General features: G+C 43.9%; 1 protein-coding gene across 1 annotated transcript in view; it reads right to left on the reverse strand.

Moving 5' to 3' along the window:
* Positions 1-24,670, reverse strand: part of DOCK2 (dedicator of cytokinesis 2) — a 417,962-nt gene that overhangs the window by 33,856 nt on the left and 359,436 nt on the right. Inside the window, 6 exon segments of the mRNA XM_030327773.1 lie at positions 2,162-2,181; positions 2,184-2,281; positions 3,012-3,107; positions 6,470-6,510; positions 8,404-8,560; positions 15,896-15,981. Of these exon segments, the coding sequence (XP_030183633.1) occupies positions 2,162-2,181; positions 2,184-2,281; positions 3,012-3,107; positions 6,470-6,510; positions 8,404-8,560; positions 15,896-15,981 (498 nt within the window).

A 24,670-nucleotide genomic window follows, 5' to 3' on the forward strand; every position in this document is an offset into this window, starting at 1 on the left:
ACCTCTGACAGTCACTGATCCCTCTGAATCTCATACATTGATTATTGAGTACCGCCTGGCTTCTAGGCATGGTATGGTATACAGTGATGGAATAGGCATAAATATGGACAAGACACAGTCCTCTCCTGTCCTGAAATGTACGTGGGGTAAAGCATACACATAAATAGATGCAAGAATTGGTTTTGGGGATGTAGAGGAGTCCACAAAATATTGACAGATGGACTTGCAAAGTAGAGGCTATTGGTGTGTGTCTGCAGCAATAAATCTACATGAGGGAAGGTATGGGGAGAGGAGGTAAGGGGATGCTCAAGAGTTTGGGCTTCATTATGGAAGTTTCCACAGCAGTGGCTATTGAAGTGAGCTTGTACCCATCTGCTCTCTCCTCTCTGCTCCCAAAGTACCTGGGCACTACTTTTCTCTCCCTCATTCTCATTATTGCACAAACACCAAGGGTAATATGCAAGAAGATCATGATTGTTTGTCTGTTTTGGCAACTAGATGATAAGGTCCTTGAGATGAGGGATGGCATCTTTTTTCCTCTCTGTTCAGCATAGGGTGAGTTGAACTGGATACATGGCAGAAGACAAAGCTCAACACGTCCTGTTGGGGCTTTCACACCATGATGCACTGAATCAGCTGTAAACAAATAGTAAGCTCTGACTTGAAGTCAGCAGGGCAGGAGGTTTCAGCAACGGCAGACTCACTGCCCTCAAGAGGCTTATAATTGTAAATTATAAAAACAGTGGTCTCCAACTGCTCAACTCCTGGGAATTTATAAGCCCTTCCACAGACATTACCTCATTCTGTCTTTCCAGGGAACGGTGGGGAGATCAGGCTAAGACAGATACAATGAACTGCAGTGACAGAACAGATCAAATTAAGTCACCTAAATTATGTCCAGATGACTAGTAAGAGGTCTTGTAATTCAGAGGAGAGGCAAAGCTGTCGGTAAGCTGGAGGACTCAAAAAAGGTTTTGATGGAGGAAGTGCCAATCAACTGGGGCCTTGAAGGCAGAGTAGGGTAATGATGACAGTTAAATTTAAGAAAATATGACTATGTACCAGGTCCTAGCTTAGGTGTTCTACCTGCATTCTCTTACATAATTTTCACAATACAACTAGGAAGTAGGTACTATTAGTATCATTATTTTGGATGGGAATTGGAGTCTCTAAGAGGTCAAGGGAACTGTGACAGAGGAGCAACATTTGAACCAGGCTGACTCCAGAGCCTAAGCCCTTAGCCACATGCCACATCTCCTACAGGCTGAATGGTTGCATTTGGCTTGGTGCTTCTTGAAGGTCCACTGGGGACTGGAGGGATGAGTATCAGTTGGTCTGGTTAATCTCCTCCCAACCAAACATTTTGTCCTTGTTGTTTAAAGATCAATTGGCATCACCCCTGTCATTCATTCATGTAATTCATTTCACCTATTCAACATATATTATTTGTCCTGCATGCCAGGCTCTGCACTAACCACTGGACATTCAGCAGTGGACATGTCTTTGTGTTTGTGGCATTCTAAAATGACAAGCCAAACAATGAATGTAAAACAAAAGGAACAAGGTGATGTCTGATAGTGACAAGTGCTTTGAAGAGGCAATAAAGGTGACTCGGGGCAGGGGCGCTGTTTTGCCTAGGGTTGGTCAGGGAAGGTGTCCTTGAGGACATCTGAGCAAAGCTCTGAGCTCTGAGAGGGAGTCTTCCATGGAAGCTACGGAGGAAAAATGTTCTAAGATGGAAAAGCAAGTGCAAAGACGCTGATGTGGAAACGAATTTGGGATACAGCATGGGGGCAAGAGGGAGCTGGCAGGGATGAAACAAGAGAAGCGGTCAGAAGACAGCTCATGTGAGGCCTCACAGGTCACAGACAGGATTGTGTACTCTTTCTGGTGGAATGTGGGAGCCATTTCCTGTACAGAGGTGATCTGTTGGACGGCACTAGAGGGAGCAGGCAGATTTCTCAGAACCCATTGAGTATCCAAGTGAACAATGAGAGGCCCTGAATGGAGGGTGTGAGAAGGTGGAGCAAAGTGACCAGACTCAGAATTGGGAGGGAGAGCTAACCAGACGCGCAGATGGATGGGGTGCAGAGTATGGGAAGGAACCACCCTTCCCCATAGCCACGATCTCCACAGAGAGAGGGAGGCAGGGGTAAATTACCTTTCCTTTGTCAAAGTAGCTATGATGATCTCATAGAGCGTCTCCTTCAGCTGCGGTGAAGTCTGGGGGTGCTGCTGGCCTGTCTGCATGACCTGCGATGTGCACTGCTCATCTGAACCACTGAGGACAAGAGATTACCCAAATCACCCGGGGCTGAGAGGGAGCCAAGGGGAGGTGTCTCCCTACTTATGAGGAGCAGGAGGAAGCTCTGCACACACGTCTGTCAGCTGGCCTGTCACCCTGGGTGTGAATGGTCAGTCAGGGAGAGGCTGGTCTGTGGTTTCCATTGGGAGTGTCTCCTGATTTTTGCCAATTGTGCCTTTTAGACTGTCTATTGGCTCATGTGTGTGTTTGTAGGGATTTTCCTGGAACCCTATAAGACATGAGCCCAGCTTTTCAAAAAGCCAAAGGAAATCCTTCAGAACACTGTCCAGCTACAACACTGTTTTCAAGAGAAAGGAAAACAGCCTCACTGGGCATGCTAATGATTTATAGGTGATGTTTGAAATGTTATTAAAACTGTAAAACATGTCCAGGGGGGTTATTGTTGTGCTAAATGTGAAAGTCACTTGAAACCTTATGTGACAGGAAAAGTAGTGCCAGAACAGTAACTGGCCAAGTCAAGAGTTTGGGGACATAGCAAACAAATTTATTGGGCTAATTATTTTCCTTTTCCTTTTCTGTTTCCTTTCCTTTTCCTTTCCTTTTCTTTCTTTCCCTTCCCTTCCCTTCCTTTCCCTTCTCTTCCCTTCCTCTTTCTCTCTTTCTTACCCCCTGCTTCTTAACTCTTTTAACCTTGCTGTGAGGGCCACATAGAGATCCTAACACAAATCACCTTTATTGGAAGGACAGTACCTTGAGAAGCCAGGTGTGGAGAAGGAGTGTTTAGGCAGCCTCTGTGTAATTATCACAATCCAGGTGAAGATCGCGGAGTTTGTACAAGTACCTGTTTGGGGAAATAGCTAGGTTACCAGGGTCATTGATAAGGAGGCCGGAGATAGGGCAAGTAGGAGTCAGACAGAACAACTAGGCACCTCTTGGGATCACAGCGGAATCCTCCATTGCTGATAACCAGCTCCACCCCCTGCATGGGTGACAACAGCAGCTGTTACTGTTTATGGGACACCTAGTGTGTGACAGGTACCAGGCTAGGTATTTTGAATGCCTTAGTATCATTTAATCCACATGGCAACCTTGTGAGATGGGTTCATTGAGAAAAGTATGGTTTGGAGAAGTGTGAAGTATCATCCCAGCTGGTATTCAACTTGATACTAAAGAATCTGGCCATGCAACGTGACAAATAGAAAGGTGAATGAATAACTCATCACAAGTCTTGTGCTAATATTGGAAGAGCTGGAACATGATCCCAGGCTAATTGTCTCCACAGCTCGTGCTCTGAACATTGTACCATTCCAGGAGAATGAACAAGCCACAGCACTATAAAGGACAGCTCTTCAGTGGGCTCTTGGTATAAAAGAAGTGCATTTTCTGGTAAGAGAAGGAAGTGGACCAGGGTCTCAAGATTAGATATTCATATGGAGACCTTGAGCAGTCAGTAGGAGAATATACTATTCAACCAAACCACATTCCTACCTTCTCTCCCTTTACAATGTGTGGTTCCAGTTCTGAACCCTGGGATGACTGCATTGTAAAAATACAGTTGTGAGCTATGTTGGGAAGAGAGATCTGTGGTACTATGAGAACAGGACTCATCTAGGTAGGGAGAGAAGGGATTTCTAGAGAAGTTCCTATGGCATGGCAGTTGAGCAAGGATCTAAAAGTGAGGGGATGAATGAGGGATGAAGATCCCAGGTAGAAAGATTTGCCTATTCATTCATCTAACAAATGGGTACTTCAGATATTATATCAGTTCATCCTCCCAGTCAACCTTTTATAGACAAGAAAACTGAGATTTATGTTAAAGTACACAGAGCAAGAAATAGGTAGAACCAGGTTTAACCATCAGCAATTTCTGCCTCTATAGTCATGGCCATTCCACTCCCCTCCCTTTTACCTTTCTCTCATCAGTCAGTTATCAGTGAATTATATGGGCTTGCATGCTGGGAGTGTTGAGCTTGTGGTCTACCTTTAGAAGCCCCTATGTGCATGGCTGAATCCTACTTTATCTCCTCCTGTCCATCCTTCATCCTTTAGATCCTTAGATGGATGGGTCCAAAAACCTTAGAGCATTCAGAAGACAGATTTATTCCTTTACTGGCCAAGGCACCCTCTCTTCTCCTTTGTCAGCTCAACGGTTTGGTGATCTACTGCAGAGCCCAAAGGAAAACACCCTAACGGGCCTGACCAGGGATTCAAACCCAGGTACCTACATAGGCCAGATGCACAGCTTGAGTGATGTAGGCAGGGTGAAGTCTGCCTACAAGGGGGAATGGGGACAATGTCATGACTAGAGTACCTCAGATTTGTCAGGACAGGAGGAGGGCCCAGTGTTGCCATACCTTCTGAGTTTTTAGAAGAGGGAAATTTTTATTTTATTTATTTTATTATATTTTACTTTTTAAGCTTATTTATTTTGAGGGGGGGTATAGAGAGAGGGATACAGAGAGAATCTTAAGCAGGCTCTGTGCTGCCAGTCCAAGGCTCAGTGTGGAACTTGAACTCATGAACCATTAGATCTTGACCTGAGCTGAGATCAAGAATTGGACACTCAACTAACTGAGCCACCCAGGCACCCCGGGGAATTTTTATTTTTTTGTAAAATCTCTAGATTTCCAAATTTTGGCAACCAATTAAAAAATGTTTTTAAATACTGTGCCTGCCAAACAGAACAGGTTTTCAGACTATATCCTGTTACATTGTTTGGTTTAGGCAAATGCGGTTTTCCTAGATTACAACAGAACTCAAATCTCCAGAGCTTATGGAGATCTGGGGCTCACCATCTGTGTTGCTAAAATGGGAAGGAGAGAAAAGAGGTTGGAAGGATGGATCCATGTGCTAGACACTTTACCTATAGCATCTCATTTAATCCTCAAAACAGAAGGTAGAATGGAAACATTCTATAAAGGGAAACCTCAACCCAGAGAGACTGAGGGATCTTATACAGACTCGCCAAGAAGACAAGGTGAAAACCCCAGGCCCTTTGGACTCCAAAGCTTTGCACTACTATAATAAGTCATGTCTGGTGATGTTATAAATACTATCTCAGCTTAGGACAGCCTATGGAATTATCTCTTATCCAAATGATAGTTCCTATTCCTGGAATAATGCTAAACTAAGTATCTAAAAATATCTGCAATAATAGCAGAGTAGGTTCAGGCTTGGAGTCTCTGGCATTTGACAGAATGGGTCAAAAGACTTGAAAACGCTTGTTAACCTTCTGGCCAATTTCTCTTTGTGGCTCTTGTCTCATAAGGATATGAGCAAGCTATAACTTGGACACATAAGATATATGTCCAAGAATTTTGTCGTTGTGCTATTTATGATAGGAAAAAGTTGGAAACAACCTAAATGTTCAACAATATAGGATTGGCTATATAAATTATGGTATATTCTGGAAAGAAAATTTTATAGTTTCATTAAAAATGATGTTGAAATTCATCTGTTGACATGGAATTCTTGTCAAGCAAAGAATAAATTTTGAGCAATATGATCTCATTTTTGTAAAAAATATGCAGGCATAGAATTCCATCTCTATATAAATATAAAAGGGTCTGAGAATATGTATGGATTATGAGAGTTTATTTCACTTTTTTTGGTCTATACTTTATGAGTTGTTTGTTGCTGCTGTTCTGATAGTAAGTATGCATTATTTTTGTAAAGAGTAAAAATAGCAATACAAAAAATTTGGAGAAAAGAATATGAGATTCTGAGAAAAAAATGCCCTCCCCCCAAAAAAACCCTTCATGATATATTCAAATAAATGTCTTTTAAATGCCTACAAGAAAATAGGTTATCATGCATCTTGGTATTTTTTTTCCTGTGCAATTGGGCTGGCCAATGGTCTAACTACATGCTTCATAAACCCTAGAATTGGGCCCCATATGCTAACCCTTCAACAAATGCAGATATAATTCACCAGCTCGATCCATAAGATGGGTTAAGGAAACTATGGTCTGTGGATACAACAAAACAGCATGGCAGGTTGTAGAACTCCAAGTGGCGTGGGGGGCTGCTTAGGAGAATGAAAAGAGTTGAATCTGGAGAGATTGATAGGAATCAGAATACACAGGGACCTAGCATCAAGAAGGTAAGTTTAAATTCCATCCTGAAGGCAGCAGGGAGCCATTGATGGATACTGAGCAGGAGAATGATACAGCAGATCTGAATTTTAGAAAACAAAAATCTTACCTTATGTACATCTCTTCCCGATTGTTATCTTTGTAGAAATTCTAGGTAGTGGAGGAAAAACAGTGGTGAGTGTTTTTCTTTGCAGAGTGGCAGGAGTAGAGGGAGTAGTGATGGAGACGTAGGGAAGACTGCTCTTTACTATCTGGGCTCTCTGAGATGGGAGCCTGGAACTTACTTTCTTGAATGCATCAAACACCCTTTCTAGGAGATTCTACCTTGAAAGCCACTCCCCTGATCCTTAGGCTATAAAGGGACAGAGGGGGTACCTCAGCCATCACATGTCAGGGTGCAGATGGGCTATCTGCTGCACTGAGAGGTGGGTTGTCACGATTGCGGCAGCCCAGCTTGATTTTACAAGCTCAGACCCATTACTCAGAAGGAGCTGGTTGTTCTCAAAATAATAGCAGTAATCAGAGTTCTAGGAATAGTAACAGATTTCAGGGATAATAACGGATCACAACTCCTGATAGTACAGTGGTATGAGGAGTTACGATGAGACTCCACAGGCAAAGACATTTAAACTTGGCAATACCTGGGAAGCTCGACTCAAGCTCAGGGATCATTTAGACCAGTAGTGGTCCTGGGCTCTACCACCAGATATCCTAATCTCGTGCATTTGTAAATGAGCCCTTAAAAATTTTGAGCCAGGAGGTCATGATCTGACCCATGAGCTGTACTTTGAGAAAACCCTGGTTTAACTCAATGTACCCATGTGTACCTGAGGCTCAGAGGGAGGAAGGTGATGTTCCAGGTGTTCCAGGGTACACAGTGGTTGGCAGAGACACCCGAGGCCTCAGGTCCTCTGACACCCTCTCCCCATCCTCCTTCTTGATGCCGTGTTTACGCCACACCAAAAGCTAGCAGGGTCTAATTGCTTGTGGATCTACCTGTCCCAAGGTCAGAGTCTGATCGTTGAAGGTCATTTTCTTCAACTCACTTCTGCCTCTCCATAGAGACAAATTGCTAAACTCCTGGAAAACCCCTCTTCCTGCTCTTTATGTAAATTGGGCCTGGTGGAATTATTAGCAATGAATTCCTTTCTGCTGTAATCAGGATATTTTAACTCCCCTTAGCATTTCAGAAAATCAATGGCAATATCTGGGCTATTAAAAAGAGAGTCCACTTAGGTTAACAGAGGCCACACAAAAGAACTATGGGACAGGATTTATATTTTTGGAGCATTGAGCATGGTGGGGGGGGTTGATATGATGGATGCTACATGGTCTTTTGGCCAGCTTCATTCATTTAAACCACTTTAGGGTGGGCTGATGTGGTGGTGTGGGGCGTTGCGGCTGGTTCTACCTCTCATGACTGTACCACAGGACATGTGAACGGAGACTGTTCAGGAGACAGCTCTTGGCGGGTCATGCAGTATAGGGGTTAAGAGCCTGCACTTGAGATTAGCTGTTCTGGTCCATACTAATTTGCTGTAAATTCTGGTTATTAGATTATTCTGTAAGAGAAGGAAACTAACATGTAGGAAGCATTTAACCACGGCCCCAGGATGAATAACCTAAGAAATAGGTACTACCACTTTCTCTATGGAATGGATAAACCAACTAAGCCTTCAAAAAACTTCCTTGACTTGTCTATTCTATTAGTTATCAGAGATAGGAGAACCTATGGGCTATGAAACTCCAAAGCTCATACTCTTAACCCCTTTTTACTGCCACTTTCCTTCCATGTGATGTGTTAAGTACTAAAGAAAACACTCATTCCCATTTCATATATGAGGGAACTGAGACATGGAATGGTGCAGTTACTGGTCTCAAGACACAGAGCTAGCAGATGGCAGAGCAGGGATTCAATTCCACTTCTGTCTGCTTTCTGAAGCCCTTAGCACCACTTCCCTATCAAGAGCACAGTGAAACCCCAAACCAGGCCTGCCCCAGGACTTGATGGGACCTTGGGGAGAGGTGGCTGACCCCACATACCAGCAGATTCACAGTGCAGCTCATGCGGTTGTCTTTGCTCTCGTCGGTCATCACACCCCGGTAGTCGAGCAGCTTCTCCAGGAGGCCTTTGACCAGGTTCACAAAGTTTTCCACTGACTTGAAAATAGTCGGGTGCTCTGCGGCACATTCCATCAGGCTGTGGGCAGAGATGGCAGGGCAGTGAGTTCATGGCCAGAGGAGAAAGAGTGTGTTGAGGGGTGGGGGTGGGGGGGGGGGCGTTGCGAATGAACCAGTGAGTCTAAGTTGCCCTGGTTCATGGGTTGGCTCATTTTGCTCATTTATTCAATCATGTATTCATTTATATACTTAATTGTCTATACAGTTTAGCAAGCATTTAATTTTTTTTTGCTCACCATCAGAATGGGAAAAAAATGTCCAATGTGGGCAGCTGTCCAAAAAAATAGTGACTTCTACACACGGGGAAATAGTCACTTCTACACATCCACATTGGGAGTGAATCAGTACCACCCTTTGTGTGGCAATTTCCACAATATCTATCAAAATTGTAAACGTACATACCCTCTGGCCCAACAATTCTAGTTCAGTGAAACTATTCTACAGAAATATTCCCAGAAGCATGCAAGGATTTATGATACTTACATATTGTGTCTATAGTGAAATAGTTGAAACTATCTTAAATGTCCATCAGTAGGCAAATGGTTAATAAATTAAAGCATATTTACAAAATGTACTTCTATGAAGATACTATAAAGTATGAGAAATCAACATGCTTTGACACAAAAAGCTCTATAAAATGTACAGACCAGTGAGAAAATGTACAGATCAGTGTTGTTTCAGAACAATATTTGTTTTTTATTTAACCAACTCACATAGAACCTACCATGTCCCAGGCATTATTCCAAATGTCTCACAAATGTTAACTCACCTAATCTCCCATCATAGTCTGATGAGAAAGGATGTTTGCAGATAGGGAAACTAAGGCACAGAGAGGCCAACTAACTTGTACAAGGTCACAAAAGTTGTTAAATATCAATATTCTGGCTCTGGCATTTGTGAGTGGAAGTGCATGTCTGCATCATGTGTTTCTGTGTGCTTATAAATGTGCCAAATATGGCCCGGAAGGATAAACACCAAACTCTTAATGGTGGTTTCTTCTGACAAGCAGTCTAGGTGGGGGAATAGAGAAGAGAGTATTCATTTTTTAAATTTAAATGTGCATATATTATTTGAAAATTCTACATTTTGTTATAATATTAATATTCTAAATTTTAAAAGCAAAAATTAAAAAAAAATGTGACATTACTTAGGCATCTATTAGTTGCTAGGCAATATGATAGGCATTGTGTGGGGTGGGGATGGAGAGAAAGATAAAATAAAAAAAGAAATATAAAAAAAAATGCCTACTTTCAGGAGGCCCACAGGCTAGGCAAGGAGAGACATATGGATTAAAATTTTGATTAATGACAACTTTTTATTAATCACTTATTTTGTACCAGACACTGTACTAATCATTTTTTCTTTTTTCTTTTTTTTCTAATTTTTTTATTCTAATCACTTTTTCTTAAGAAATCATAATAATAGGGGTGCCTGGGTGGCTCAGTCAGTTAAACATCCAACTTTGACTCAGGTCATGATCTCATGGGTCATGAGTTCGAGCCCCGTGCTGGGCTCTGTGCTAACAGCTCAGAGCCTCGAGCCTGCTTCAGATTCTGTGTCTCCCTCTCTCTCTCTCTGCCACTCCCCCACTCACACTCTGTCTCTCTAACTCTCAAAAATAAATAAACATAAAAAAAATTAAAAAAAGAAATCACCACGATAATTCTGACTGGTAAAAATTATTCCTTTCATTTTATAGAGGAGGGAATCAAGGCTTAGAGAGGCTAAACGACCTCCTGAAATCACTCTCCTAGTAAGTGGTGACCTTGGGAATCAAGCCAAACACTTCACTATTTTCCCACAGAGAAACATTGTGGTGTGTTCTCTGGCATCTTGAGTAGACAAGCATTACCCAGGCTACTATTTGTTTCTGGCTAATATCCCTGTGGCAGCTTAGGTCCCAAGAGCTCCAAGTAGGGAAAGGTGAGAAAGGCAAGGACTTCAGAGGGTCATTTCTTCCCAGAAGCCAAACCAGGCTGCAAGGAGGCGACACCTCAAACTGTGGTGTGATCAGACAAATCCATCTTCTCCGTGGGAGAAGCACCTGTTCCCTGGCTCTCAGTGAGAGACGCAAATTGCCCTGTGATTTAGGCCTGTCTGGCTCAGTCACAGCTGTGCCTGACTCCTTCTGGGACCGTCACTTCCAGCCCCGTTTCCCAAGCTAATAACAATGCAACAACGCTTTGTCCAGTGTTTGGGTGTGATTCCTCACAGCCTCTCAGGCAGCTCAGACCCAGAAGGCATCTCACGGCCTGAGCGCAGCCCAGACCAGTGGTTCTCAGTCCCTGCGACATGTTAGAATCTCCAGGGGAACGTTTTCTAAAGCTCAGTGACCACCCTAAAATCAATGGCTTTGTATCTTTGGGAGTGGGAGCCAAGTAGCAGTATTTTATCTTTAGAATTCTCTAGGTAATTCCAATATGCAGCCAACATTAAGAACAACTAGTTTAGTCCAGTGCTTTGCAAAGTTCAATGTGCATGGGAATCGCCTGGGGATTAACAGATTCCAATTAATAGATTCTGTTAATAGATTCTGTTTCAATAGATCTGGGCTAGGGCCTGAGATTCTGCATTTCTAAAAGCTCTCGGATAATGCTAGTGCTATTGGTCCTTTGCAAAGCATGGGTTTTGAAGAATACTTTCTTAGTTTCTCTATTCTTTAGGTGTAAGATAATAAATCTGCTCATATGGTCTAGGATTGGTGAGATGGATTGGCAGACTGTTTGGAACTCACCCATCCATTCACCATTCATCACCACCTACCACCATCCACCATCCATCCACTCAACAGATATTTTTCTAGGAACCAGGGATTCAGAAATTATTAAGACACTGACTTCCAGGAAATCACAGTATAGCACAGGAAGCAGATACAAAAATAAAGACTAACCATAGTATATGATACTCCCATTTATTATTTCCTGTGTTCCAGGTGCTGTGCAAACCCATTTTATTGGTTATCTTATTTAATGCTTACAAAATTTCCTGGAGTTGGGCATTATTAACACTGTCAACTGATAGAGGAGGCATGAAACCCCCAGGGCTGGGTTCTAATAAGGGTCTTGCCAAAGTCCCCCAGCTGTTTCTCTCCTTTGAATCCACAATGGAGGACAGATACAATGAAAAAGGGTCATGGGAATCTCCAGGTGATGCAGATAATTCCTCACTCAGAAGGAGAGGGGGCGGAGCACTTGCCAGCCACTCCCTGTCTATACTTCTGCCTGGGTGGGCGTTGGGGGGGGACTGGAGGGAACTCACACTGCCCTAGAGTTGATTTGCATTCAGCATGGGAGGCCTTCAGAGGGAAGAACCCAGGCCCACGCTCTGTGTCGGTGCTGATGGAACTGGGTTTTCACTCATCCTTTAAAACTGATGTATGGAGTACCTCTTATGACAGGTCCTTTTTCAGGCACTGAACTGGTTTGGGTGGGATCTTGGCCCCAGAACACACATTCTCTGTCCCTTTCACCTTTCCAGCTCCCTTACCACTTCTAGAAAAATTCTCAGGCAGATGGAATACAGCAAAATAGAGTGTCTAATTACTCCTTTCAATGTGGGGACCTTCACATTAAGAGATATGGACAGGGGCACCTGGGTGGCTCAGTCGGTTAAGCATCCAACTCTTGATTTCGGCTCAGGTCTGGATCTCACAGTTGCCCCTCCTATGCTTGTGTGCACTCTCTCTCACTCTCAAAAAAAAAAAAAAAAATTAATTAATTAAAAAAAAAAAGAGGTGGACAACTGGGAGTGGGCTTTGGGGACAGTTCTGAGGGTAGGGAGGGGTGGGATGTTGTATAAGGTTGTATAGCTTGTACACTGCACAAGAGCCCATGAGGGCCGAAATTGAGCCCCACGTCATGCTCTAAGTCTGTGCCCTAATGCAGGTCTATTGCTGCCATAGGAAGGGAAACCCTGCTCTATTCACAAAGGCACCATCATATTGCTAAGCCATGTACCACAGGACTGTGTCTGCCCAGAGAAGGTCCTCCATAGCAGTAGAGGCCCTGAATGAAGGGCTGAAGGAAGGGCTAGAGGAACTGTAGATGACTAGACTGGAGGAGAAATGACAGGTATGTTCATGGCTTCAAATAACCACATCAGTGTCTATCTACCTAGAGAGCAACAATAATAGCTAATATTTCCAGACTACTTACTAGTTATCGGAAACTGCTAAGTACTTTACATGACTTTTCTTGCTTAGTCTCAACAAAAACTGTAACAGCTGGATAGTATTTTATCCTCAGTTTGCAGATAAGGAAACTGAGGCTCAGAAAGCTCAAAGGCAGAAGAAGGGACCTGGCCCCTGGACATTTTAATTGGACCTTGACTCCTCTGGTTGGGCTTGATGAGTTTTGCAGAAATCATTCACACCTCTATCCTAGAAGCAAAAATAATGAGCTGCTTTTAATTTCCTCGACCTCTAAGGATTCCTTTTATAAATAATCACTCAGGAAGGATTTGAAAATCCTGCTGATCATCTGAAGACTGCCGCAGAGCCCCATCCGCTTATAAAAATGGAAATTGCCAGCACTGTAAATGGTTTCCCTTATGGTCAATATTTAGATTTTCCTTTTTAGAACTTTAAAATAAACATTGACTCAGGCAAAATGTCACTTTTTCCCCTGGACAGTCAGTCTTGATACCCACCCGAGGAGCAGACAGTGGGTTTCTCCTTCTGAGTTACATTTGTGTTCCCTGTGTGTAGTGAGGGCTGTGCGCAGTGACAGAAGGGGGACAGGGCCTGCTGAGATGGTGCTGCCTGGGAATCTGCCCTGCCTACTGAGCAGGGCAGGGAGGGTCACTGTGAGGGTTAGAGCAAGGCCTTTAGTTTGCTTTTGTTGTTGGAGATAAAATATTCAAAAAGGATGAGGAAAAGAATCTGACATCAGAGTTCTATCAGAGAATCATACAAGTCTGAGAATATACAATTAGGAAGAAATTTGAAATGTCTGAGCCACATTGCTAAGCCTTGGGAGAAGTCCTTCGGGAGGAAAGGGACACTGACATGAAGACGGAAACTGGGAGTCAGATGGCTGAACAAAGTATATTTATTAAGCTTTTACCTGCTGTGTGCCAGATGCTTTATAGTTATTCAGTCTTCAAAATAGCTACAGGCTTATTATCCCCATTTTATAGACAGAGATATTGAGGCCAAAGATGTGTGATTGGTCCAAAGTTACACAGATGCTAAGTGGTAGAATCAGGGTTGAAACCTAATGTCTTTCTCCAAATATATACAATTGGCCTACATGCACATGAAAAAATGCTCAACATCATTAGCCATCGAGGAAATGCAAATCAAGATGGCAATGATATCAGTTTCACAGCCACTGGGATGGCTTTAGTCAGTAAGGCAGATATTAACAAGAGTTGGGGAGAATGTGGAGAAACTGGAACCCTCACAGCTGGTAGGAATGTGAGTGGTCAAGTACTTTGGAAAACAGTCTGATGGTTCCTCAAAAAGCCAAGTAGAGTTACCAAATGACCCAGCAACTCCACTCCTAGGCATATACCCAAGAAAATTGGAAGCATTGTGTCCACATAAAAATTTGCATGTGAATGCTCATAGCATAGTCATTCCTAACGTGAAAAAGTGGAAACAGCCTACATGTCCATCAATTGGTAAATGAATAGGGGTGCCTAGGTGGCTCAGTCAGTTAAGCGTCCAACTTCAGCTCAGGTCATGCTCTCGTGGTTCACGAGTTTGAGCTCTGCGTCAGGCTCTGTGCTGACAGATCAGAGCCTGGAGCCTGCTTTGGATTCTGTGTCTCCCTCTTCCTCTACTCCTTGCCTGCTCACACTCTGTCTCTCTCTCAAAAAATAAATAAACATTAAATTTTTTTTAAAAAAGATAGGTAAAGGAATAAGCAAAATGGGGTATATCTAAACAGAGAAATATTAGTCAGCAACAAAAAGAAATGAGGTGCTGACGACTGCTACAGTGTGGACGAACCTTGAAAACATGATGCATAGGGGCACTTGTACCCCAATGTTCATAGCAGCACTCTCAACAATAGCCAAATTATGGAAAGAGCCTAAATGTCCATCAACTGATGAATGGATAAAGAAATTGTGGTATATATACACAATGGAATACTACGTGGCAATGAGAAAAAATGAAATATGGCCTTTTGTAGCAACGTGGATGGAACTGGAGAGTGTAATGCTAAGTGAAATAAGCCATACAGAGAAAGACAGATACCATATGGTTTCACTCTTATGTGGATCCTGAGAAACTTAACAGGAACCCATGGGGGAGGGGAAGGAAAAAAAAAAAAAAGAGGTTAGAGTGGGAGAGAGCCAAAGCATAAGAGACTGTTAAAAACTGAGAACAAACTGAGGGTTGATGGGGGGTGGGAGGGAGGGGAGGGTGGGTGATGGGTATTGAGGAGGGCACCTTTTGGGATGAGCACTGGGTGTTGTATGGAAACCAATTTGTCAATAAGTTTCATATAAAAAAAAAAAAAAAAGAAAACATGATATACGAAAGAAGCCAGTTTCAAAGTACCATATACTGATTCTATTTACATGAAATGTCCAGAATAGACAAATCCACAGGGGCCGAAAGTAGAGGGGATGATGACTAAAGAGTATGGGGTTTCTTTGGGGAGGTAACAAAACTGTTCTAAAATAGATGGTGGTTATGGTTGCATAACTCTGCAAATATACTAAAAGCGATAAAATTGTACACTTTCAGTGAGCTGTATGGTATATAAATTATATCTCAATAAAATCTTAAAACAAAAAGATGTGTCCTGACCAAGTTCAGTGCTGACCACTGTCCACTGCCTCACGCAGACCTATGCCCTGCAGTCAGGCAGAGCTGGTTTGGGTCCCAGCTTGTCTACCCAACTAGATTGTTCTAGTTTCCTCAGACAAGACCCTTCCATGAGCCTCAGGGCCCAGCTCTATGAAATAGGGGTCAGAGAGTAAATTCAGCTAAATGAGGCAGTGCACAAACAGCATCTAGCTCAGCATCTGTGCACTGCGTGTACCCTATTTATCTTGGTCATGATCAACATCTGTGTAAGATTAAAAGAGAAAGAAGGAAAAACTAGCAAGAATTATTCCACAGCAAAGAGATAACACAAGTGAACATTTTGGTGGACTGTTTTTCTCTTCACAACACAGCAAAGTTTCTTTTTATCCATCCCATTCCATCAATATCAAAGAAACAGCCACTCTAGAGAGAGAGAAATTTTAGGTTTCTTTCAAAAATGGAGTTTCTCCAATACCAGGAGCCAGAAAATCGATCTCCAGGGGAGGGAGGAGTCTCTGAAGGCCTGGAGTCCCAAGCTCTCCAGCCTGCAGCTGACCTTCCCGGCTCCCCCCCGCGCACGGGTGCTGAACTTACATTGACTCAAGCAGCTGCATGTACTGCTCGTCTCCTCGGCCTCCTTCCACCTCATGGTCCAGCTTGAGGATGATCTCATTTTCAAACTAAAGCAGTAGGAGACGAAAAATCAATAATAACAACATTAGAAGGCTGAATGTTGAAATTAGTCAATTTGTTATTTTAGCCAAAGCTTTAGGGAGCACCTATCATTTCCCAGTGTTTGTGCCCAGAACCGGGAGTGCAAAATGGAACGGGATGCTGTGTCTGCTTTTAGGAGTTCCCAGAGTACGGGGAGAAGAGGAGTGGATGATAAGTGCTGGAGAGAGAAGGAGGGAGGGGAGGGAGAGAGTGACCACGTGAAGGAAAAGGGCATTTCAAGCAGAGGACACAGCGTGTGCAAAGACGGGAGGTATGTGACAGAGCACTGCATCTTCAGGAAGCGGCACGTTGTCACAGACAGCTGTCTGCCTAGCCTTCCTTTCTCCATACTTTGGTGATCACGCTGGCCCTAATCTTAGTCCTGGGGACACAGATGAGCTACCCATACCTCCCTAGCTCCGGGTGTGGGCATGTGACCCAGGCCTACCTCTTAATCAGTATCTTTCATCATCTAGACACTAAGATTAATAAAGGCTCAGGCTGAGTAAGTGAGACTCAGATCCAAGGCTTTGCTGAAACTCTTAGCAAAGAGTCTGTCTGCTCAACGTGAAGATGGAAGGCTGTAAGCCTGAGGCTACTGGAGATGGCCATAATAGAAGAGCCCGCCTGGAAATGACACCAATACAGAGGAGAGTGGAAAAGGGGAGACAGAGAAAGACTGAGCCCCTGAGCCCATCCATACTTGAAGCTCTCATAGGCACATGAGCTGATGCCTCAGAAAGTAGACTGGTGGCAACTGTAGTGGTCAGAGATCAGACTAGGTAAGTGACCTGAACATGAGTATGTACCTATAGTCCTAACATATCTTGGTACATGAAGCCAGAGAGCGTTCCATCTCCCCATTTTCACTCTCAAGAAGCATCTCACCCAGTTCAGCTCATGGCTCACGCAATGTTTTGAAGGGCCATACTGTGTCCCTTTTCATGGCTAAAATGTAAAACAGTCTGTACTTTCAGTAACATGCCGTGATGAATCCATCCAAATCACGCAGTCTGCTTCTCCTCAGTTTTACCATTAAATACGAAACTGGCATCTGGAGGAGGGAAGAAGGCCCTTGGCAAAGGTCACCAAGGACTAGGGAGTCTTTGGGTACTCCTGGCTTCTTACCCAGCCTCTACTCTCAGACCTTAAAATCTCTCCATGAAGTCTGGAGGTCATATTTAAGGAGGATCATGTCTAAGGGTGATAATGCATGAAAAAGCAGCCAGCCCCGGATTGGTTCCACTTCACTAAGTGTCAGGTATTATTACACATGAAGAAGTATGTGTAATGCTCTGTGAATGGCAGCGACCTTTTGGCAGGCTCCTTCCAGTGCACAAAGGATCAAGCCCAGTCTAGTTGGTTGGAATCTTTAAGTGATGAAAGGCAGGGGCTGGATTCACTTTCCCCTCAGCTCACATCTGTGGTGCCATTGTTCCCTCACTTTTGTGTGCTGAGGGCCAAAAGAAAGGACAAAAAGCTTGTGCTGATACAGCACAGATGAGAAAATTTCCTGTGAGTTTCCTCAGTCGGGGAAGATTTATGGAAGGAGATACAAAACAAACCTGGAAGACGGGTAGGATTGTGATAAATATGAAAAGGAAGAGCATTCTGGGTGGGAGGAATGGAGTGAGCAAAGGTTGTAGAGGTGGGAAAGTAGAGAAAAATGAGGAGAGCAGTTAAGAAAGATCAGAGTTCAAGGGGCGCCTGGGTGGCGCAGTCGGTTAAGCGTCCGACTTCAGCCAGGTCACGATCTCGCGGTCCGGGAGTTCGAGCCCCGCGTCAGGCTCTGGGCTGATGGCTCGGAGCCTGGAGCCTGCTTCCATTCTGTGTCTCCCCCTCTCTCTGCCCCTCCCCCGTTCATGCTCTGTCTCTCTCTGTCTCAAAAATAAATAAAACGTTAAAAAAAAAAATTAAAAAGAAAGATCAGAGTTCAAGAAGAAGGAAAAGAAAAAAAATTAGAATGAAGACCCAGATGGGGGCCAATCTGATGAGGGTCTGGACTGCCAGTCCACACATGAATCATGTACCTTACATGATGCATTGTATTAAGCATCTTGTATGCATCAAATATTATCCAGACTTAAGGGTTGGGGCTATCATGATTAGAGATGTCTACTGTGCCAAGCTTGGGGCAGGAAGTAATACAGCTAAAGGACTGCAAGCATGGGCTCTGATGTTAGACCATCTGATTTACATGTCTGCTCCACTCCCTCCACCATCTTAGGAAAGCTATCAGGTCTTTCTAATCCCACTTCAGAGTTTATATCAGGCATCAGGGTTGGCAAACATTTTCTGTAAAGGGCCAGACTGTAAATATTTTAGTCTTTGTGGGTTAGTCAGTCTTTATTACAACTACTCAGCTCTGCTGCTGTAACACAAAAGCAACCATAGATAATATATAGACAAATCAGCATGGCTATATTCTAATAAAACTTTATTTACAAAAACAGGTAACAGGACAGATTTGGCCTGTGGACCCTATCAATATAATAGTGGCCCCTACCACATGGGGTAGTTAGGAGGACTGGAGGAGACTTTATATATAAAGCACCAGGGGAGAGCATAAACTCAAATGTGCATTGGGTTTGCTCATCTGCTTATGATTACTGCTAATGTTATTGTTATTACTGCTGAATGTTACTGGAAAGCAGCTTTATGGGAGAAAAATAGCATTTTTTTCCTTGTCTGAGTTGTTCAGTGTTAAGTGTTGGCATGATTCCTCCCGATGCGATGAACTTTCCTTTAGAGCAGAGAAGTGCATGGGGTAAATAAGCACTTGTCACAAGGTCACAAAGAGCCTGCAGGGAAGGAAATTACAGGGTGCCAGGGGCTGTGCAGAGCTGGATGACGCTGTGCCACGCGTGAGCCCTTCAGGCCAGGTCGGAGAGTGAAGGTTTCAGTCAAGCTCATCCCATGACAGACGCCGGCCCGTTTTGTTCCCAAGCAGGCACTGTGCGCAGGAGCGGCTATGACCACAGCCTTTGGCATCCAAGAGACTTAGTTTGAGTCTTGCTTTGACTTTTCTCCCCACTATGTGATCTTGGGAAAGTTAATAAGCTTCCTGAGGCTCAATATTCTCATCTATTACGTGAAGATTTAAAACAGCACCTACTGGGGCACCTGGTGGTTCAGTTGGTTGAGCATTCAGCTCTTGATTTTGGCTCAGGTCATGATCCTAGGGTCATGGGATTAAGCCCTGCACCAGGCTCCATTCTGAACATGGAGCCTGCTTAAGATTCTCTCTTTCTCGGGGTGCCTGGGTGGCTCAGTCGGTTAAGCGCCCGACTTTTGGTTTCGGCTAAGGTCATAATCTCACGGTTTGTGAGTTCAAGCCCTTCATTGGGCTCCACGCTGACAGCATGGAGAGTTCTTGGCATTCTCTCTCTCTCTCTCTCCCCCTCTCTCTGTCCCTTCCCATTTCTGTTCTCTCTCAAAATAAATACACTTTGAAAAATGAAAAAAATTCTCTCTCCCTCTCTCTCTCTCTTCCTCTGCCCCTCCCCTAATGGTATGTACATGCTTCTCTCTCTCTCTCTCTCTCAAAAACTTAAAAATAAATAAATAAAAAAAACAGCAGCTACTTAGAGTAGTGTTGGGAGAAGTTAATGGGAAAATACACGGGAAAGGCTAGCATGGTACTTGGCACATAGTAAGTGCTCAATAATTGTTATCATGACACTGTCAACATTGCCATTGTCAACAGTATCACCATCTCAGTTAGTCTTTATGATAGCCAAGGGAGATAGATATCCTCATTTTTATTTTTTAAATGAGGAAACTGAGGCAAAGTGGAATCTTTGTCTTGGGTTTCAAAGCATGGATGGACTTGACCTAGAGCAGGCCCAAGGGTCCAGCATATGCTCTCACACATACACTGTGCCATGCCACTGTGCAGAGCTTAAAACAAAGGTCTGTCTCCTCCAAATCAATTCCGTTTTCTCCACAGCTGCACAGCTGCATCACATTGTTGACTCCTCACCCCACCCCTGCAAGGGGGATATTTGTTAAGGAGCATCTGCAGGTTACTTTCGCAGAAGTCAATGCTACAGAGGCCCACCAGGAATCTTAAGAGGCCCTACTCAGGAAAAAGGAAGTGAACTCTAAGAGCCCAGCCCTCCTGAGTGGACCTCCCTCCTCCAGCAGTATGACTCATGCGGGCCTCACGTTTGCATCATACCTTCCCCAAATTGCTTTTGTGACCTCTCCTTACTACTTTAGAATATCTTGGCTATTTTCCTTATTTGTTTGCCTAGAATCCTGCTGAAGTGTGAAATTTAGGGAACAAGAGCCCTTCTTCAAATGTCTGGTTCTGACTTTGACTTCATATGGGAGGGGCAGAGATAGTGTGAAAGGCCAGGATGGCAGAGTGATAGGGATAGAACTGGCACCAGTAAGTCAGCCCGTGGCCTCCTTTGTTAGTGAAATGCTGGTTGTCTAGGGGTGGCTGGAAGCAGACTTGGGGGAAAGCTGGAGAAGATAGTGTCATGTGAGAAGGGATGCTTTAGGGAGTCAGTGCAGCTTCCTAATTTTCTTTGAGTTATCTTGTCTCCGCCTGCTCCAATCATTGCCTGTGGAGCTTGGGTTTGGGAACCTATAATGGTATTATGGTATTCATTTTACAGATGAAGAAGCTGGGCTTGAAAGAGGTTAAATAACTTACCAAATTTATTCAGCCCACAAGCAGCAAGTCTATCTAACTCCAAAGCACACTGGCCAGAACACAGTAGGTGCCCAGTATATATTTATTGAATCAATTGTTCTTTTCTTCATTATATTCTAAGCCATCTGAAGCACCCCCTTACTCTAAGCCAAGACTCCGTTTCAGGGGATCTGCTCAACTGATATCTCTGTCCATTAATTCATTTATTGAGCAATTATTGAGCTCATGTTGAGTCCCAGGCGCTGTTCTAAGTGCTATCAAATGCTGTTACCTCTTCCATCTCTGAGAGGAGTTTTCTCTAGGACATCTTGCCTACTATGGCTCAGACCCTCAGGCTGATTGTGCCACAGACCTGTTCTACAATCTATAAAATAGGCAATCACTCTCCTCAGTCTCTAGGCCCCAGGACTCTGACTCTTTGCCACAATCTTCACCCAGATACCCCAAAACCCCTCCCTGCACAAAAAATTGGCCAGGAAAACAGCTGGTCTACCCAGCCTCTGGGGATTACCCAAGCAATCATCAGCTACCCTCATTACCCTAAATGATGAAAATATTCACTGGAATGTTCCTCCCTGTGCTAAGGCTTTTCCTCTGAAATGTGGAAGGATGCAGGTCTAAATGCTTCCATTCATCCTGGGAACATTGACATGGTTCTCACCCACACTCATGACAGGCACTTGACAAGTTCAGGAATGAGAGACTAGCCTTGGCCCCTGAAAATCTCACAGTCTTGTGATAGAGAGAGATCTATGAGCAGATCGTCATGCAGTGTGGGTCAAGTGATATGCCTGAGCCTCACTTAGGTAGGTCAAGACACATTTCACACTGACTGGGCATGAATGTGGCAAGCTAAGGCTCCTTTTGCCAAAACTGTCCTGTCCATTGCCCCACCAAGGAGTAACAGTGTGCCAGGGATGGGACATTCAGTCTGAGTCACAGGATAGGAACCCCTGAGATGGTCTTGGGTGAAGTGCTGTACTTATGAGGGGTAAAGGTTATCAGTCAAATGCAACAGCTATCTAATTTGGGCTACAAGAGAAGACAGGGAAATCTGGCAATGAAGTTGCAAAAAAACTCAGAGCAGAGAAAGAGATTGCCCCAGAGCCTCCTTTTCCCCACCCCCACACCCCCTTAAGCCCATCAGTGTTTAACCCCCTCCTGTCCCAGTTCCAGCCCATGCACATCCTGCTTGAGCCCATCTGTCTTTTGCATCCAGATGAACCACTGCCTCCGGAAGCAGGAAGGGCCATCTCAAAATGTGAGGCCTCAGCTGAAGGATGAGTAGAATCTCTTCAGGTGAAGAAATCAAAGGAAGAGCCTGAGCAAAAGCAGGGCAGCAAGAAAACCACAAGATGTTGTGTCCCTGGCCAGAGGCAGGGGTCCTGCTAACTTTTCCTTTGGGTTCTGCTATTTCCTTTAAGAAACTCAAACTTTAGAAAGGAAAGCCTACCTGTCACCTTCTAGAAACCTAGTTTTTAGCTGATAATTTTGGCATCGTTCCCTAATGCTAGTTTGCATGCAAGACCTCCTGGATTTCAGACCCAGTGCTGGGGTTTGCTCTGGATTTGGCCATCAGGGCTGCTTGGGGCTCCTGGGGGACTGGCATCCTCCTTTCCTGGGAAAACCTTCATGGCTGCTTACTCTGAACCAAGGAGTCGTGCCTGGATCTGCTTACCCCACAGCTGAGTTCCTACCAATCACACCAGCTGGTTTTTTCATGGGAAGCTGCCCCATTAGTCAGCTTGATTGTGCTGTCTCTTTTGATAAGGGAGAAATTAAGAGAAGCAATTGGGGAACATTATTACGATGAACACATGCTTCGAGTGAGGAGTCCAAGGATGACCCCCATTCATAGAAAACAGGTGGGTGGATGTCATGGGGATGCCACAATAAGGAAATCCTTTCAGGAAAAAAAAATCACATTCAGGCAAGCTTCTGAAGGCCACCAAATACAACTGTCAGGTTGTAATCCAGAAATGATGGGCTTGCTTGTTTTTTAAACATTGCATACCATCAGGTACTTGGAGTGTTTCCTTTGCACACCTGCCCCTAGGACATCTTCTGAGCCAGCTGGTGCACACGCCTCTGGAGGGTGTACTGATCTGAGGGTATGATGCCCTTTATGTCACATTGTGTGCCCTCTATGTGTTTCCAAGCTTCACATAGTTGGCGTCCCCCTTAAAAGTCAGCAGATTGCAAACTGCCTTCAATACCCAATCCAGTGTTTCACCTTCTACTCCCCCTTATCCCAACTGGTTGGATATGGTATCTTTCTTTATCTGAACTCCTCAACCTGATTTCTTTTCAGGCTCTTTGCTGAAAGAGGGGACAGCTGGTCACTAGCCTTTCTGGGAGTAGAAAGCTCCTGCTAATTAATCCCTGGGCAGAAGAGTACTATCTCACACTGATATCATCAGAGCTAACTACAGATCTTTCTCAGTTTATAATGAGGTTATGTCTGATAAACCCATTGTAAGTTGAAAATATAGTTAATTCAAAAATGCATTTAATATCCCTAACCCACTGCAGCCCAGCCTACCTTAAACATGTTCAGGACACTAACATTAGCCTATAGTTGGGCAAAATCATCTAATGCAAAACCTATTTTATAATAAAATGTTGGTCAGCTCATGGAATTTACTGAGTACTTTACTGAAAATGAGAAATAGAATGGTTATGTGGGCATAGAATGGTTCTAAGTAAATCTGTTGTTTACCCTCATGGTCACGTGTTTACCCTCATGGCTGACTGGGAGCTGTGGCTCACTGCTGCTGCCCAGCACACGGCAGAGAATCTACTGCCTACCACTAGCTCAGGAAAAGACCAAAGTTCAAAATTCAAAGTAAGGTTTCTACTGAATGTGTATCACTTTCACACCATTGTTAAGTCCAAATACCATAAATCGAACCATTATAAGTCAGGGACCACCTGTAGTCTCTTTTTCTCCTTAGAAAAATGTTTTCCAAAGTGATTGGCAGAATGGCACATCCAATTGATGTTTCTTACACAAATAAGTTTGAGAAACTGGGCAGGTCTGTTTACCGTGGAATGCCTCAGTGCTTTGACTATGTTAATGTGCACTGGAGATCTCTAAGAGGGGTTACCATACGCAGTAGATTCCAAAGGTATTTAATTTCCAAACCCTCTTCCCTAGAGCATCTGGTTGGATTAGTGTTCTATGGAACATATTTTGAGAAAGCACTAATGAAGAGGATGCCATTCATTCTTTCACTCAGGCAACATTTACTGTGACAATACCAGGGACGGGATGATGCAGTGGGCACAGCACGGTTTGGGGACTGTAGCGACTTGTGTGTTGCAGCCTCTACCCCACCTCTTTGTTGATGTGTGACTTCAGGCAAGTGACTTCACCTCTCTAAGCTTCGGTATTTTCATCTGTAAAATGGGTATCATAATGCTACCTAACTCTCTATAGGGTTGCAATAAACAAGATCACAGGAACTAATGCATGGAAAGTACTGATGGTGTGCCTGATACATAGTAAGCACCCAGTTAATGGCAGTCATTTTTGTCATCAGCATCATCATCACCTTTATTAGATAAGGTTGAGGAAGATGCAGAAAATGCTCAGAAATGAGTATAACACAAGGCAGTATATAATCATCATACCTCAGACAGATAAAATGATGTAGGAATGGAGAGAAAAGGTCTCTTAAAGGACACAGGACTGCACTGGACTTTGCAGGATCAGTAGGAGTTTAGGTGATGGCAGGCAGAACTGTGAACATGGCAGAGCGTAGAAAGGAGAAATGCATGGAGGAGGACATTGACGGAGGTAACCCAATTCACGTGAGCTGCAGGAAATAGCTGGGGAACAGGTTGGGGGGGTGGGGAACGAGGTAGGCATACTGGCTGAAAGGGCTGAGTGAAGAGCAAGGAAGGCCCTGAATGCAAGCATAAGGGTTTGCACTTTACTGGGTGAGGATTAGAGAACCAGTAAGCCAGAGAGGGGAGAGATCTGTAAGGAT

This window comes from Lynx canadensis, chromosome A1 (genome assembly GCF_007474595.2).
Source record: "Lynx canadensis isolate LIC74 chromosome A1, mLynCan4.pri.v2, whole genome shotgun sequence".
Classification (NCBI taxonomy): Eukaryota; Metazoa; Chordata; class Mammalia; order Carnivora; family Felidae; genus Lynx; species Lynx canadensis.